The 18,204-nt window shown below is 42.7% G+C and overlaps 1 protein-coding gene across 5 annotated transcripts; it reads left to right on the forward strand.

Annotated features, from left to right (window-relative positions):
• Positions 1-480: 480 nt before the first annotated feature.
• Positions 481-14,632, forward strand: pknox1.1 (pbx/knotted 1 homeobox 1.1; the record flags this gene model as incomplete). 5 transcript variants are annotated; one of them, XM_079518145.1, is made up of 11 exons in its annotated part: positions 481-574; positions 2,396-2,508; positions 3,785-3,915; positions 4,783-4,954; positions 7,131-7,328; positions 8,143-8,290; positions 9,632-9,729; positions 9,926-10,054; positions 10,567-10,643; positions 11,922-12,088; positions 12,225-14,632. In XM_079518145.1, 11 exons carry the CDS (start codon positions 481-483, stop codon positions 12,407-12,409), a joined length of 1,512 nt encoding a protein of 503 aa, XP_079374271.1. In that variant the 3' UTR covers positions 12,410-14,632. The 5 variants fall into 5 exon arrangements, with proteins under 5 accessions (XP_079374271.1, XP_079374272.1, XP_079374273.1 ...); XM_079518146.1 differs by having other exon boundaries at positions 505-574; positions 7,131-7,334; XM_079518147.1 differs by lacking the exon at positions 481-574 and adding an exon at positions 875-1,452 and having other exon boundaries at positions 7,131-7,334.
• Between the last annotated feature and the right edge of the window lie 3,572 nt (positions 14,633-18,204).

Genomic DNA, 18,204 nt, shown 5'->3' on the forward strand with positions numbered 1-18,204 from the left:
GGTGCTATTGTTATTGTCTCCTAAGGAGGAATAAGCTTATAACAGCAATAGGCAAAGATCAAACGTTTCTTTTATGCTGCTTTTCTGCCTCAGGGGGGTCATTTGAATAGCGCTGAGCGTGCAAGTGGTTTATCTACGTTCTATTTTAATGATTCCAATTTTGACTCCAAGCCTAGCCTGCACAGCACATTGTGCCCTAATTATCACCGGCTAGAAGCAGTATTTTATAAGAAAACAATCTGGATGTGGTCCTTTGTTTGTCTACTGGCACAAGAAAGAGCATTAGGAAACGCAGAGATGGTAGTTTATTTGTAATTCATAATGTTTCTATTTTATTTTTATTTTTAATCGTAAATGAGGCCAGTGGATTAGGTTTGCCAGCCGTATACACACAGCAGGGTGCATATAGACTCAAGGGGGCGAGAACAAGGCGCTCCGGACGTCATGTCTCCTCCCACCTTATAAATATTCATGAGCCAAATGCCCTGCGTGTCCTTACGCGATGACGCAACGCGACAACTGCGGGTCCCGATTGCTGCAGCCGCTTGTCAGTGTGACGAAGATTGGCACTCAGGTAAGCTGTCACTCAAAATCTTCTTTTTCCGTTCCCTATCAATCAAACAATCTGGGCTGCACACAAAAAAATGCCCAGGGCGAGACGCGCGGACGTGTAGCCCACAGTGGCGGGTGTGTGTGTGTGGCGGGGAAAGCAGTGTGTGCAGCACGGGGCTCTAGCTGGTGAAGAATACTAATCTGTCTGCTGGGGAGGAAAAGAAATATGTCGGCGTTTTGTGGGCAGAGGAGGATTGTGTTGAAGCGGAGGAGGGCGACAGCTAGCAGCAAGGCCCCGGCTGCACTACTCCTACAGGGGGGAGGGAGAGCAGCTGTCCTCCGCTTGATTGATTGACTGATGTGGGCAGGATTTCACCATGCAACGGGGGGCTAGCCTTTTAGCGCTAGCTTATTAACAGTTTATACACATTACATTATTAAAATGTAATTACACATGTGTTTTTGTTTTGTTTTTTGTTGAGGGGAGGAAAAAAACAAAGCGCCCGGATCACCGTTATGTTATAATATAGACCGCACACAGCGTCTATGATCCTTCCGCAGCGGCGCGGGCTTGTTTTTTATTTATTTATTTGGCAATGGTTTCCTTGCTAAATATGGCGCTTTGCGTTTTGGCTGCTATGCGCTCACCGTACCAGCATGCAGAGAGACAGGGGAACATTTTAGCAGTTTGCTAACGTTAGCCCCGGACCCGATGGTGTGTGGCTATTTTGGAATAGTTATATTCAGCTCCAGCCTCCCACCCCGGGCCCCCCACCCACCACGACGGGTCGAGCCGATGATGCCGATCCATGTCGCTCTTCGGCCGGCCCGGGGATCACGCCGCAATCCGTTCATAATAAACATTTTTTTCCTCATGCCGCCAGAAAGGAAGCTAAAGAGGTTAGCCCACCACCACAGCTAAAGCTTGGTTTTATACGCCGTCGTACGACGGTGGCAAAACAAAACAAACAAATAAAAAAAAAGATCTACAAGGTAACAACGCAATTATTAGATTGTAGATCTGTTCTTTTTTGGGGGGGAGAGAGAAACACCATCGTACGACGATATATAGGTGAAGCTCAAGTTCCATCGTGGTGGTGGGTGTGTTTCTCACTTATAATCAAAGCGCCTGACTTTTATATGTGCAACTTTGTGGCGTTTTTTGGTGAACCTAGCTGTAACAAGAAAATATGATGTAGATGTTCACACCACGACCACCTATATATATATATATATATATATATATATATATATATATATATATACTTTTTTTCATTTGAAGTTTATTGAAGCATTCATATTGGTCTAGGGCTCATGCCTATAAAAAATAATATTACAGATATATATGCATACACATGTCAACCAGCAGCGGTCCTTTTTGGTGAGCAATGCATTAGGCTACAGCTAGATTTGATATCTTTTTGTTATCTTTTCAAAAATGGCAAATCAATGTTTGTTTTACTCTCCCTCAACACAACAACAACAACACTTTTGCACTTTTGGAATGATTAACGTCTAAGACGCTAGAACCTCAGTTACGCACTCAGCATGCACAATTTGCACATTAAAATGATCTTGGGCACTGCTACGTCAAGCACTTAGTTTTAGTAGTATGAAACATTTCATCCACTACAACATTATCATGTAAAACAAACAATAAAGCAATGTACATATGCCCATTTGAAGTGTTGGCGTCAGCTGTTTGGCATGATGAACAGGCATGATTAACACCTGTTGTGGTTGCAGCTTTATATGATATCTAATATGAATGGTTTAACTGTGTGTGTGTGTGTGTGTGTCTGTGTGTGTGTGACTGTGTGTGTGTGTGTGTGTGTGTGTGTAGGTTGGCCAACTGATCCACCTTTCTATAATGCCCCAGTGTTCGCAGCCCCTGCAGTGAACATGATGGCAGCCCAGTCGGTTTCTATAGACAAGTACCCAGACGGAGAGCAGCAGGTGGGTCTGGCTGAGAATTTAACCCAAGGCTCTGATTTGAGGCCTGCATGACCTGCTCAGCTTTGCGAAAGGGCAGCCTTTGTGCATTTAATTGACCTTGAATCCCGTGCCTTTACAGTGTAGGGGTGGGCCGTGTGAATCAAATCGCAAAGAAGAGAAATTATTGTCCGTTTCGCCAAACAGACAATACTATCATTATCAGTTTGGAGAATCTATTTGGGGATGCGCCTAGTTGGATATTGTGCTGAACGGCCACAAATTAAGTATTCTGTGGGGATTCACCAAAATAATGCAGAGACCTATTTCTGTGTCGGCACACACTTTCGTAAGTTGCTTACGAGACATCTTTGTTTCAGAGACCAAATGTTGGGTTGGTGGTGTCTCAAGAGAGATTTAGATACCTGAGGAACATTGTGGATGATGAGACATTTTCCAGTTTTGGCAAACAGGTATTTTTAGCCGCATTTGCGCTCAATTCAAAGTCGTCCGCTTCAGTCACATGGGAGGAGGGGGATTTATGTTCCTGGCTGGAGCCTGGGTTGCTGGTAGGCAGACAGGGTGTGAAAACGTGTGAAAGGGGATAAAAGAAGAAGCATCTTGGCTCCTAATCAATGAACAAGCCAAAGCGCCACATCACAAAGAACCCTGGTGTGACGGTGCCTGTCGTCAGTGGCTGAATATGATACAGCCAGGAGGACAGGGGGACACGATACCATCACTGTTGGGCAGAAACCTTGTATCTCCATATTTCGTCTTTTTATGTTGCCCTATTTTATACTGTGTTTTATGACACAGTGTAGAGCTGCCATTTCAATAATAATTATGAAAAGAATCTATGATGACATCTCCAAAATAGGTCCAAATTCTGTCTGTGCGTTTTAGAAATATTTAACCAATCAAGAGCTTTTGAGTTTGACTAAATAACGTTTTGGACATACAAGGTTTCCACCCAACAGTGACGATATGATACTGGTTCCTGGTCTCCCTGTCCTGTCCTTGACCTGAGAAACGTTGGCGCTGCTTTGGCCAGCCGCATTATGGCTTAAACGGTTTCTGGTCATGAATTCTCTAGAGGTTTTGTCTTCATAGTAAGCTCAGTATTTTGCCCTCCAGCGACTCAGGAACTTCACATGATGGCTTCAGTTCAGATCCGTCTTTCTTTTTCTCTCTCTCCCTCCCCCTCCCCCTCCACTGTCTTTGAGTGTCTCTATTTCTAGTCTTTTTCTTTTAGGTCTCATAATTTTTTTGTTTCACTCTCTCATGTTGTGCCCTGCAGATGCAAGGTGTAGCAGAGACAGACAGCGATTCAGAGCAGAAGTTTATTGAGGGGACATTGGTGGAGCCCCCTAGCCCGGCCCCTGCAGAGCCGCAGACACCCATGGACGCAGACAAGGCCTCTATATACCGGTATGACCCTCACTTTACCAACACATGTGAGAGAGAGGGAGACAGTTGGGCTGGGTAATTAACCGAAAATATTTCGAAACCGACATTTAGTACCAATAGCCGACTTATAAATTAATAATCAAGAAGCAAGGCTTTATTTGATAATTGTTTTTCTTATATATCAGGCAATCATTACAGAAACATTCCAATAGATCTTTATTTATTAAGTACGTAACCCTGTATTTCCTATATATCATTCTGTTTGATTTTGCCCAAAACGTTTTTCTTTTCAATCCTGATGCCTCCTTGTCCTTAAGAAAGATGTACTGTATCATGATGCATTGCAGACCTTTATTTCAGCTTCCCCCAATGCTTAATTTATACTCCAAAAATACATAGCCAACAACGCGCAACAATGAGACACGTTAGACAAATGTCCTCCATCTTCCCTGTAGCCCTCAGTGGTCCAGACTCTCTCCTGCCTTAAGGCCAGTCATTTCAGATAATTCAGCTAAGAACTGAGAATCTCTTTCACCACAGAGCCTCACATGCTTTTTACTCCTGACATTAAGGAGGATTCTTGTCTGTGTGATCTCTCCTTCCATATGATAATCAGGTGGTTGTTGGTCATGAGAGTCTTTACATGGAGGTATAGATGCAATGTGGGGTTTAGCTTTTGGGAAACACAAGTTGTCTGTCCAATATTGTTATTGGGGCTGGGTGATAGACAAAATCAAATATCACAATATTGTTTTTACCAAGTACCCTTTAAAAAACTTTAAAACATGGTACATGTCCATGTTCATTGTTCATTATGGGATGAATGTTGTCAATGGGAATCTCTCAGAACAGTATAAACACAAACGTGTGTGTGTGTGTCATTTTCAGGCATCCACTGTTCCCCCTGTTGGCCCTGCTGTTTGAGAAATGTGAACAGTCGACGCAGAGCTCCGACTGCATCACGTCGGCCAGCTTCGATGTTGACATCGAGAACTTTGTCCGCAGTCAAGAAAAAGAGGGCAAAGCATTCTTCAGCGAGGACCCTGACCTCGACAACCTGGTGAGACACTGGTTAATGTTATGACATGGATATTTCGTAATACAATGAATGGCTAGCTGATCTACAGGTTTACAAAGGGTTTCACTTATGCCCAAAATAGGGACACCAAGTTGAAAGTGGGAGTAGGTCCTTTGACTGATGGTTTTATCTTGAAACTCATTGATTTCTGATGAAAAGACCTCATTCCTTTCTGTGATGTTATTGTTGACCCCTCTGGGCTGACGGCCTCATGGAAGATGATGACTAAAATAGTCATCTGGCCTGACAGCACGGCGCGTGTTCGAGTCCCATTCATGACGACCTTTGCTGCATGTCTCTCCCCTTCACCCTCTCCCTCTTTCCTGTCCGACACACACACACACTCACTCACTCACTCACTCACAAACTCACATAGCAACTGACCTTTGTCAATCTGAAGATTTTAACAGTTAAAGGTATATTCAGTGATTTCACTTAATTCAAATATCACTCCTTTTTTTGTTTTGTTGTGATAATCCTCCCTACTATAGAGTGCGCTGACCATATAAGGAGTTCCTCCCTGTACCCAGTTAACCCCTGGGGGTCAAAAAACCTTAGGTTTTGTTTTTGGCTAGGTGGCCCAGCCTTCATCCAATCAGGATAGAGAGGGGCCGTCCACCAATCATGAACGAGCGGGGGTGGGCCTTGGTGTGTGTGCTGTTGGCCTGTCGCATGTCCCCCCACTGTAGTGCGTGCATGATGTGCACATCTTGTTACCGGGGTGGACCTGGGTTTTTTCCAAATCACCCAAATGAATGCTCCTTTATGCTCCTTTTATGAACACTGTATTTTATTATGTATCATTGATACAGAAAATAGGACAAATGTTGCTATTATGTTACTGTAAATAATTCCTAAACACAGATTAGATGTGTATCCCAGTCCCCAACTACACTTACTACACTTAAACGTTAGTTATTACAGGTGTTATCTAGCTATCTGGGCTTGGCATTGACTATAACATGTTAGTTTGGTTACTCGTGTTAGTGTCCTGCATTAAATGTAAACAAGCACTCTATCGAACGCACTTCTACCATTGATTCTTAATGAAATCTAATACTCTGAATGTAAAAAAATACAACATACTCTGCATGTTGGCACAGCTAGCAGGAAGGTGATTATGGAGTTGTGTCCCACTTTGGCAGCAGCAGTTGCATCAAATGAGTCTGACCTACGGTACATACTGGGGTCTCAACTATGACCCCAGCTTTTGTTTTGTGAAAAATATTTCCTTATTGGCTGAATTAACTCTTTTGAATGAAGGATAAGGTTTTTCGTCATCTTTCACCAGGATCTTGGAGACAGAGGGCTCTATAATATAGTCTTAAGTTCAGGCATTATGCCATAATTGGGCCATAACACCACCATCATATGCGTTATCCATATTATTATTACGTTATCCAGCATACACACACAAGGCTTACGACTCACCAGCATATTTTGCGCATTGGGGCAGTGTTAATTATATGTTAAATAAGGACCCTATCTAAAAATATTTGTGCCAGGCACCCCCATGCTGGATTTGTGTTGTTAAAACGTTTCAGAAATATTTAACATTTGTCACTTTTTTCCAAGATTCTTATTGAAAATAGCAGATCTACAAGCTCACAATGCATCGCATCGTGACGCGTTGTGAGCTTGTAAATTGGCTATTTTCAAATGGGGTAAAGGCAACCTTAGTCACCAGTGCTTATAGGCCCACCAATGACATCATTGTCATTACTCATACAAGTACTTCCTGGGTAGTTACAAGGACTGTCTAAAGAGGACGAGACGCCATGTTGCTCCATGGTGCTCCATGGAAGGAAAGAAACATGCGCAGTTGAGACCAAGGAAGCTGAATGCGGAAGTGTTGGCTGCATATAGCCCATTGCGCATGTTTCTTTCCTTCCATGGAGCACCATGGAGCAACATGGCGTCGCCCGTACGGTCTTCGCGTCTCGTCCTCTTTAGACAGTCCTTGGGTAGTTAGTATGCTGAAATAGAAGCAATTGTTACATAGCCAGAATCAAATTTTCTTCAACTGCCCGATTGATTTGAAAATGATATCTCTTTTATTTAAAAAAAATGGTTCTTGGCACCCCTAACAAACTCACACTCACTCACTTGCATGCACTTTGTGGACCTTAACTAAGCCTCTCGACCTTTGTAACCCCAGATGGTGAAGGCCATCCAGGTGCTGCGTATCCACCTGTTGGAGCTGGAGAAGGTGAGTGACCTGTGCAAGGACTTCTGTAGCCGCTACATCGCCTGTCTCAAGACCAAGATGAACAGCGAGACGCTGCTGAGTGGAGACCCAGGTAGCCCATATTCTCCTGTCGGACAGGGACAGACCTTCTCACCCCTCAAAACGCAAGTGTGTGTAAGTACTCCTTCTGGACCTAAGACGCTATCGGATGACTATTAAATGTGATTAAATATCGCCTAGGACATATCGGATGACCCCCTAGTTTCCAATGTTGAAAAATAATATTTACCAGTTATGGCCTCGATCGTCATCAAGCAACCCATCACCTCGCTGTTTGTGATGTCATCGTTCATTTTTCAACTATGGGTCCCGCGCTGGACACGATCCAAAAAACTCATCCCATTGAAATAGCCCTCACAATGAGGTGAAAACAAGCATGTTTTTGGAGATGAATAAAAAAATTGGGGGCATTGCTTGGCGGTAATAGCCAATAGACGCCAGCAGGGGGCGGCATTGATAGACTAGTTAAACCCTCTATATGGAGTCTGAAGAGGCGAGAACTCACCTCATCAGACTCCATCTTGGCCTGTAGCACTTGCACTAATTTTGTTAGCATTTTATGTAGACATAGCTAGGTTAGGTTCTTACTGCTTGCTTATGATTCTTGATGACTTTCTATGTATTTGATGTATTACCATGTGTTGTTTTTGCTTACTGTAAATCGCACTGGATTAAGAGCGTCTGCTAAATGCCTAAATTGTGTAGTCTATACTTAGTAAACTGGACATGAGTTGCTTCTGTGCATTGAATGGATTAGTAGTAGGGCACCCCCTGGAACCACTGATGAATGGGATATAATCACATTTAGCAGACACTAACCCAGAGCGTCAGTTAGTCCATATTACAAGCAGCAATAATTAATTGTAGTCGTAGAAATCAATGGGCGGTCTAGTAATCTGTGTGTGTGCGTGCGTGTGGGCAGACCACCAATTCCTTCACAGGAACCATAAGTCCGCAGGGTCAGATCATGGTGCCAGCATCTGCCCTGCAACAGGGCAATGTTACCGTTACAACGGTCAACCCCACCCAAATGGTAGCAGGTATGTCAGATTGGCATACAACTCCCTCAGGTACCCCTGCACGCACGCACGCACACACACACACACACACACACACACACACACACACACACACACACACACACACACACACACACACACACACACAGAGAGCTATTTTTGTGTTCCATACAATGTTTTCTATACCTTCAAGTTCAACTTTATTGTCATGTGTATTATAGCAGCAAGCACGTTCAGGACATGGACAAATTAGTGATTTAGATTGGGGCCAGATCAAGTCTAGTCAGATCTGGCCCAGGATATCACCTGATTTCTACCAACATAAATTCTGCCCACTAAGACGGATGTCCAGAGAGAGTCCAATCGAGGCCAGATCAACTTATATCATATCATAACTAGTCAGATCTGGCCCAGAATAAGCTATATTCTGGGCCCTAAGTGTATATTTGTACGTTTCTAAATGTTATGATGTATTGAACATGGTGGACCCTATTGTAAACAAGTGTAATGCTTTATGGTGTCGTCCACAGTTAACAGTTTTGTATTGAGTTGTGCTTGAAATGTACTGTAATTCTCCAATCTGTTAATAAATACATCAATCGATCAATATTATTTCAACTGGTGAAGAAGTCCTGGAAATGACGTAAAGATCATCCCCATATTGGCTGGGATCTGGCCTATACTAGTCCTGATCTCCTGAACGTGAACGTGGAGGACGTCATCATAACGTCATTTGGCAACACAACATGACACAAAGGACACACAATTACAAAATCAACAAACACTACAGACCTACATATATTGTGTACATAATGCAAAGATAATTATGTATACACACACAATATACAGTACAGGTTAACATTACATATTATAACAACAATGTGCAATGCATTATGGGTGTGTCAGCTGTTCAGCAGCCTGACTGCCTCTGGAAAGAAACTTACTGGTGTCGTGTGTGATTTGATGCTTCAATATCTCTTGTTTATCGATCTACAATTATGTGCTATACACACAGGTGAATTAGCATTAGCTTCACAGAAAGTGTTTCTATGAGACACTTGAATGTGAGCCTTGCTGTAGTAGTGTGGAGCTATTGTTAAAATAAATGTCTACAATGACTCAATCAATATGCAACACAAGGCCATGAAATGTATTAGTTCATACATAAGATTTGTAACTCATTATCTGAAATGGTCGAAGGTCAAAGACGCTGAGGTCCTCTGACACTGAGCCACGCTGCGCGGTTATTAATGAATAAATGAATCAAGACAAATTAATGAGAAACCCTTTTGTCCGTTTCCTGTAGTCTGCTCTCAGAGGACTAGTTGAGTAACTGTGTGTGTGTGTGTGTGCGTGCGTGCGCGTGCGTGTCCGTGTCCGTGCGCATTCCAGCAGGAACAGTATACCAGCCTGTTACAGTAGTCACTCCACAAGGCCAGGTGGTGACACAGGCCATTTCTCCTGGGACTATACGCGTCCAGAACAATCAGGTATTACATCCTAATACCTCTTCTACAGTAGAGCTGTGCCTCTGGGCAGTGGTATACCGAATCTTGATGTGATGGGTTGAAAATGAAGTTGGAAAAGAAATTGAAGTGTCAATTAATGTTGACAATCACATTTAAGGTTTTAAATTAATTTGGCAAACAAATGAATGATGGAGCCTTTTATGTCTGTGTGTCTCAGCTACAACTGCAGTTCCACCAGGATCTGAACCTCTTCAATCACGACGACAGCTCGTCTAAGAACAAGCGCGGAGTCCTCCCCAAGCAGGCCACCAACGTCATGCGCTCGTGGCTCTTCCAGCACATCGGGGTGAGTGCAAGACAAGTATCCTCCATTCTACACAGTATATAACTGTGTATGTATGCAGGTTTGTACTGCAGACTTCAGCCAAGGTGGACGATCTAATTGGTGAACTGATTCACCATGGACAGTATCCCACTGGGGCGACCAACCCTTATTGCCACTCACACACTCTCTTTCTATTAGTGTTTAATATACCGATAGTGATAGTACAACAGTTCTAGGAATTGTATAACTAAAGACCATGCCAACGCCATAACAAACCAGCTACCGGTAATATACGTTAGCCTGGTATTTCTCAGTCAGGTATGACCATTTATATGTTGCTTAGCAACAGTTGATGGCATCTTGAAGGAACTATATTCGTTAGCGTAGCTGAATAAACTACAAGGTCATAAACATACAGTACAGTATAAACAGCACTCATTATTCCATGATTACAATGTAATAATTAAGTCATTAGATATGCTGAGCTTCAATCCACGTTGGGCCAAAGTGAAACTTGTGTTTGTTTTCCACAGCATCCATATCCGACAGAGGATGAGAAGAAACAGATCGCCACCCAGACGAACCTGACCCTCCTACAAGTTAATAACTGGTGAGTTAATGAAGTTCCACCTAAATACAAAAGAATCATTAGAAACATATCCTCCCCCCTGCTGCTTTGATATGGATTAGACCACTGTTCCCCAACAGTGGGTCGGGACCCATTTGTGGGTCATGGACCAATTTCTATCGGTCACGACTTGAGTAATAATCCCATTTTCTTTTCCTACATTTAAAGAAATGACATATTTCAAAGATTTTAAAACAAATGAAATTCCATAAATAAAAAGATAATAATTAAGAAGTAGTGAAAATAGCTGATCTATAAGACCCATTGTGCGCTTATAGAGCTGCCATTTTCACTAGTTTGGGTTAGGGTTTAATCTCTCTTGGGTCTCGACCTGAAAAATTGGGAACCACTGCATTAGACCCATCCAAATTGATAAAATCTCTGGGACCCCAGTCTACACTGTAAAGATTCTTAATGTAACTCTGGGAGTGTACAGATGTAACCAAATAGACTGAACGAATTGGGTATCAACTATATGAATAGCTTTGACACCAAATGCTTGCTGAATATTTTTGCATTATTTGGAAAAGGCTTTTAAAAAGCCCCTCGTGGTTGCATTGAGTCCTTTTTTACCACGATTTTGTAACCCCATTTTTTCACCCATGTAATCCTGGGCACTACACTCCCTCTGCCAACCTGGGGAGAGCAACGGACTGACCTCATACTTTGCATTGAGTCCTCAGTAAAAAGGTTATTTTCTCTCTTATGGACAAATGGTTCCAGTAAACACACATAAAAAGGTGCACCCTCATTGATTTCTCAAGTTCTCAGTAGCCTGAAGTCTTATGCTGAGCACAGAAAATAGCAGATTACAAGCTCACAACAAGTCGCAGCGAGGCTTGTTGTGAGCTTGTAGATCTGCTATTTTTGGTCATTAGCCTAGTTATTTTAAGATGAAAGAGTATTTGAAGTGATCAAACTAGCAATAGAATACAAATTTAGAAGCATCTTCCAGAAACATCAATGTCATACTATACATTTGCTGCCGTCTCTGTGCTCTTTGCTATTTGTTTTTTATCGTCTTAATGTTACTGTGTTTTTGCTTGCTCTAATGCTACTTTACTGTTGTGTTTTCATCTTTTTTTAGCACTTTGAACTGAAATGAAAGGTGCTATATAAATAAAGTTTATTATTATTATTATAAAAGCAACCGTAATGCCTCAAATCTGTGATTTCTTCAGATGGTCGGCCTAAAACATCATTATATTTTCAGTCTTGAGATTTAATTTTGCTTTATTCCATGCACCCTCCCGTCTCCAGGTTCATAAACGCCAGGAGGCGGATCCTGCAACCCATGCTGGACGCCAGCTCTTCGGAGACGCCCAAAACCAAGAAGAAGACGCCACAGAACCGGCCACTTCAGCGCTTCTGGCCTGACTCCATCGCTGCCGGAGGGGTCACCCAGCAACAAGTTACCATGCCAGACGGTACGTCAGTGTGTAGGACGCACGGCGCTAGTGTACACGCTGTTTCACAAATTACATATTAGCAACATGTTTCAGTTGTGAGATTTTATTTTTGCTTTATCTAATCCATGCTCTCCTTCCATGCTCTGCTCCCCAGGTACCTTGGTGACCATGAGCATGGAAGGCCTGCAGAGCCTGTCGTCTGACGGTGCTACGTTGGCGGTGCAGCAGGTGATGATCGGCGGACACAGTGAGGACGAGTCGGGGGACAGCATGGACGACGACGACGACGACGCGGACATGGCCGGGCTGGGCCTGGACAACAGCGACTCTTTGCAGTAGAGGACAAAGCGCACGTGCACACACACATTCACACAGACAGACATGGACTGAGAGTTCACGTGTATGAATAGAGCACACGCACATAAAGAGGTGATGTATAGAGTTATACATGTCACCACACGTGCATTACAGACGGACTGAAACGACACATGAGAGACACACACACACACAGACACTCAAGCATCTGGGAAGAGGTGTATATATGAAAACACCACACAGACACGGTTGTGTATAGGTCTATAAATGTATACACACACAAATTGCATACACTTAACGTACACGCGCGTCAAACGACATAAGTCTTTTCCAAGACACACACACACACACTCACTCTCTAAAGACGTGCATAAATGGGCCGCCATGCTTACAATCTCACACTGGCACAGTCACGCTGAACCCTGTTACAGACGGACGGACAGTAGGGTAATACAGAGCACAAGAGAAACAGGACATAGTCACAGGAGCATTTCCCGTCCTCCTATTCGCTGAGATTTTTCGCTGATGTTTTGTGTGTGCGTGCGTGTGTGTGTGTGTGTGTATGTATTATCAGGAGTTTCATTTCAGAAACCTTTTTTTATGTTTATTATTACATAGTCAAAATAGGCGAGTGCACTTTTTTTTGTATCATATTGTAAAAGCTCCAAAAGACATAAGCAGATAACGGAAGCCAAAAACACTTAAACAAAAAATAATAATGAAAAAAAGATATATAAAAAAGACGTGTTTTAAAAAAACACCCGAAGCAAGTTTGTAATATGCTCCGTTAATAAATGTTGAATGATTTTCTCTTCTAGTCTCTCATGCCCTCCTCTCTCCCCCCCTCTCCCGTTTAAACTCTGTCTTGGATGCCAACACTTTTTCAAGTTGTAATCTATAAGGGTTTCTCTCTCCTCACTTTTTTTGCATGCTTGTGTTTTGAGTAGACGTGTGCACTCTTATTACTACAAGACTCCATGGCTCCCTCACAGAGCTGACAGAGCTTCAGAGGAGAGATAGAGGGGAAAAAAAGGAGAGATGCTTATTTTTATAAACAAAAACGTGAAAAGTAATGAGTGTTTTTTTTTGTTTGTTTGTTTGTCCTCTCTTGTTTTGTAAGGAATATTTATGTACAGATTCGTTATTAAAGCTAGCAACCCTGTTTTCCAGGGTTTCTTGAAGTTTTTTAGAAAAAAAATAAAATAATGGAGAGTTGGGGATTGAATGCCAATGACAAATTTGCTGTGTAAATTGGTTATTAACTTGCGATACTAAAAGAAAAAAGAAGGCCTTACCGATGTTCTTTTGTAAAGAAATCTAGCCACGAAGCACAGAAAGACAAGCCTAACCCTTAGTAAAGACACTAAACTGCAGGACATTTGTCTTGGTTCATCAAGGCTTAGTAAAGATATTCATCAGTGTGCAGAGAAAAACCTAGTCTTCTCGCAAAGTAACTCTCGAGTTGCTTTCTTTTTCTAAAGACAAAAGTTTTTCCACGTTGTGTATTCAACGTGTCATGTTTCTGAAATAATTTCATGATGGCAGCGTCCGAGACATCACTCTTTTTCAAAATGCACAACCCAGAACACTATGCTTATAACACAATCACACGAGAGGGGGAGGGCGCGTCCGAGGAGAAACCCTGGTACTCGATAGGCAGTATCCACATTTATCAGATAAAAATTCAATCAGAGGAAGGAACGACAGAGAGACTTATTTTGCACGCATTAATCTTTTATTTATGTACACGTACATACAGTACTATGATGTTGAAAACGGACAGAGAGCAGTTGGAGCGTTGATCGTGCACGCTGCATACGATATATCGACTCCCCCTTTGGGATGAGCCCTGTGGCCACCGTTTGTCTGCTTAGGATTTTCAGTGTCTACTTTAACACTTTGTTGATGATATTACCGCACAAGTTTGGGGTGCCTCTTGTTGGGAGACATGTAACAATGATGTACATCGGTTGTCTGTCGATGGCTGTATATTCTCATTGAATCCCTCTTGTCTTTGTAAACTTCAAACCTGAATGTGTTTTTTTTAAGGATATGATTTCAAAACCTGACCCCCTGCCCACAGTGGACTGAAGCTGCTGTGACTGTGGGTTTTGGGCCTCAGCTGTGCTCTCCGTTTCTCTCGGCATCTCCTGTCTCGCTTTTTATGAACCGTTGTTCACTTTTGTTTTTCTTTTGTCTGTTTTGCCTTAGAGCTTTCTATTTTGGAATAAACAATGCCTAACCTGTCGCCATTGTCCTCGGTCTCATCATTGTGCTTTGTCTGCTCTGCATATGAATTTGACCGACTCAAGGCTCACTGCCTTATGAGCCCCAATCCCCCGCCGGCGGGGGCAGAGGCTGTCCACCTCATGAACAGCTCTCAGTGGGTAAATGGGGCTGGTCAAGGTCTTAAGTTCCAACTCCGATATTTTTGATTTTCCCTCCTGGACCCCCCTGGGGTTTAAGAGGTTAAGCCCTGTGCAGGACTGGTAGGGGTTTTCCTCATCAAAATGCTGAAACTTGTCCTCTGCTGACTTGTACTAGCTGGCTCACTAACCCACCCAATGAGTGTTTTCACTATCCATATTCAATATCCTGTCACCACTGCCAGGAATTATTAGACACTTATTACACATAATTTACAATAAAATGTAGATTACACATTTACAATACAACATAATGTTGTATAAAATCAGAATGCATATATTTGTCTGGCCTCTTCTCTCTGAAAGATAAAGAAATTGACAACTTTAAAAGAGGCATTAGGTACCAACGTATCAGGTATTAATGCTTGTAGAAGACAGACTGCCCACTAGCTTCAAATTGTGTGTGTAGCCATTTACTGTGAATATATACACATTGAAGAGTTTTGCACCAAAATAACGCAAAACTGTCCAACACTCACACTAGATGAGATAAAACCTACTGTGCGCAAAATCTTTACAACTAAATAAATAAATTCAGAGACTGTTGGTGACAAGCTTTTAGGTAGTTCCAGTCTATATCCACTGGGTGGCAGTGAAGAGAAATGTATCAAGTTAAGTGCTACTTTTGTGGACCTATTACCTAATATCCCTCACTAACCTCCATTTGTTGATGTATCCAGTTGAGTGCCGAGGTGATACGGGTATAGACCCCCGGTTTGTTTCTGTCAGCACAGCCTATACCCCAGCTGGTTGCTCCTACCAGTTTCCACAGTGATGAGTCCATACATGCCAGGGGGCCTCCACTGTCCCCCTGAAGAATGGGAGAAATACAAGCACATGGGCATATAGAAAACAAACAGTAGCCTACAATTTTCTTTAAACGGGGGTTGCTGAGGGGTGCTCTAACCCTAACCCCCCCAGGAGCACTAAACCTAACCACGATACTGACACAAGGACCATGATACTGCATGACCAAGTGGGCACAAGTAATGCTGTACCACTTTGAAGATGTATCATTCGACTTCACACATTTTGTGTTCATGTTGTATTGATACTGACCGTGACAGGCCCTGTCACAGGGATGTCAGGCCCCGTAGCCATCATGCCCCTCTCATAGCACTCTGTGACAGGGATGTCAGAACCTGTCACATCATGCCTGTCACGAGGGCTGGTAACATGTTACCATCTGTGGTGCAAAAAGTACTCAAATGTTTTACTTACTTACTTTACTAAGTACAAAAGTATTGACATCAAAATGTACTTAAAGTACTAATTATGCAGAATGTCCTGTTTCAAGTTTTTGTATAAAAACCTTTAGAAAATAGCAGATAATTATGAGCTTGTAGATCGGATATTTGGCACTGATTGGTCCGGCAGGTTGTGAGAATAGCCCCAGACACGGAGACCGGCATGTGGTACAAAGATCACTTCTACCCACTTTAATGGGCTATATGCACACAGAATAGCACTTCCTAATTCCGGGCTGCTACCGGTGTTACCGATAATACTAATTAAGGCTCTGTTCGGAACCCACTCAAGCACACTTTGAGACCCACTGGTGTAGCAGAGTGTTTCCAGTGAGCCAACATGCACAATAGAAGCACGCTGACTCTGTTTGACCACAATGGAACAGAGCCTTCATTAGTATCATCGGAAGAGGCAGTAGGGAAATGGCCCAAGTTCTTTCCAAAATGGCATGTGTGCATATAGCCCATTGCATCAGTATAATAGAAATACGTATGAGCATACCCAATCTGGGAACCCATCGGCAAAAAAGGGAAAAAAGCGCCCTCTGCTGTTTGTTTCCTTTGAATTTGCCTCTGGGGGCAGGCCTCAATAGTCAAAGTCAAAGTCAAAGTCATACGATTTGTCACACACGTTACTGCAGTGAAATTTGCTCTCCGCATTTGACCCATCTCTTGGAGCAGTGAGCCGCAGCCAAGGAGCGGTGAGCTGCAGCCTTACCGGGCTCGGGAATCATTTGAATCATTTGAATCACATAGAATGTGGATAACAGGATGTTGGCCCTTTTGGTCCGCCTTCAGCCCTCCACTTCCTGTGGTGCGCCTATGTTTTCATTCCCACTATCAACAATGTATACACGTTCTGAATGGCCCTTCTGACAGATTCAGTAGCGCAGCTCGGAATCTGTTCTTGAGAGATTAGAGCATACCTGACAGGAGTCTGTTCCTCCCTCCAGAAATCCAGCACAGATCATCCAGGAGGAGATGCGGCCTTGGTAAACCCCTCGCTGGTTGCAGGCCTCAGTGGAGATGAGAGGCACGCGAGCCGATAGCAGTGACACACTGGACTGACCTGGAGAAGAACACAGCCACAGCTTGGAATTCATTCCCAACACTCTTAAGTGGAAGCACAGGTTTAAATGTGCTTTGCGGGATGGGGTGAAATCCATCCGTCTGTTTTTCATATCGCCCTCTCTGGTCATTGAGGCTTATCCCGGCTTCTGGTCAGACTGAATTGGCCATCGCTGCGCTGGCTTGTGGTGAACATTTTCGTCAAAATGTTTTGCCACGGACATAATGAGTAGACAATAATATTACCAGAAACATAAAGAATGACCATATTAGGTCTGTAAATTAACTCTGAGAGTTAAGGGGGTCCTTGTAAAGAAATCATTTGAGAATTGGACTCCTTATATGCCATAGTATCGTAGTAAATAAGTGGCATACTCATACATACTCTGAAGAAAACCTGGAGACTTGACAATCAGTAATTGGGTCTTATGATCAAAATAAGAACATTATAATGGAGTGAAAAAGGAAATCTAAAATTTGCCACGGGCAAGACCATGTATTGCCAGTTTGACACATTTGCCCATATACGGAAATATTGATGACCCCTGGACTGAATACATGCGTTTCCTTTTGGGAAATGTAGACTGTCTGATATGTTTGTTATTTATATTTGATAATATCACAATTTTACAATTTAATTAAAAATATATGTTAACTACATTAACATTAAATTATTCCCCAAACCCCACAAAATACTTCAAATATATTTAGGAAAATGGCAAAAATAGTGAAAGTAGTAGCTCTACAAAAGTGGTTAAGAAAATATGAATATATATTATGCTATAATATGATGATACTGCTTAGATATCCACCTCACCTTCATCCTCTGTCGCGCCCCAGCCTGAGATCCAGCAGAATGTCCCCTCCGTAAACTCCTCTCCAAAGTTAGGCAGACAGATCGGCTCTATAAGGCCTGCGAAAACACGACCACGTGAACCACGTTTCCCCAGTAGCATCAGAGTGCCTGGCATATACAATACACAACAACCTGGTGATTATCACATTGATTATCAGCTCCATTTTAAAGCAGGTGTTTAACCCAAAATGAAAATGGCATACATGTCCATGACCTTTGGAA

This window comes from Electrona antarctica (assembly GCF_951216825.1).
Source record: "Electrona antarctica genome assembly, chromosome: 13".
NCBI classification, from domain to species: domain Eukaryota; kingdom Metazoa; phylum Chordata; class Actinopteri; order Myctophiformes; family Myctophidae; genus Electrona; species Electrona antarctica.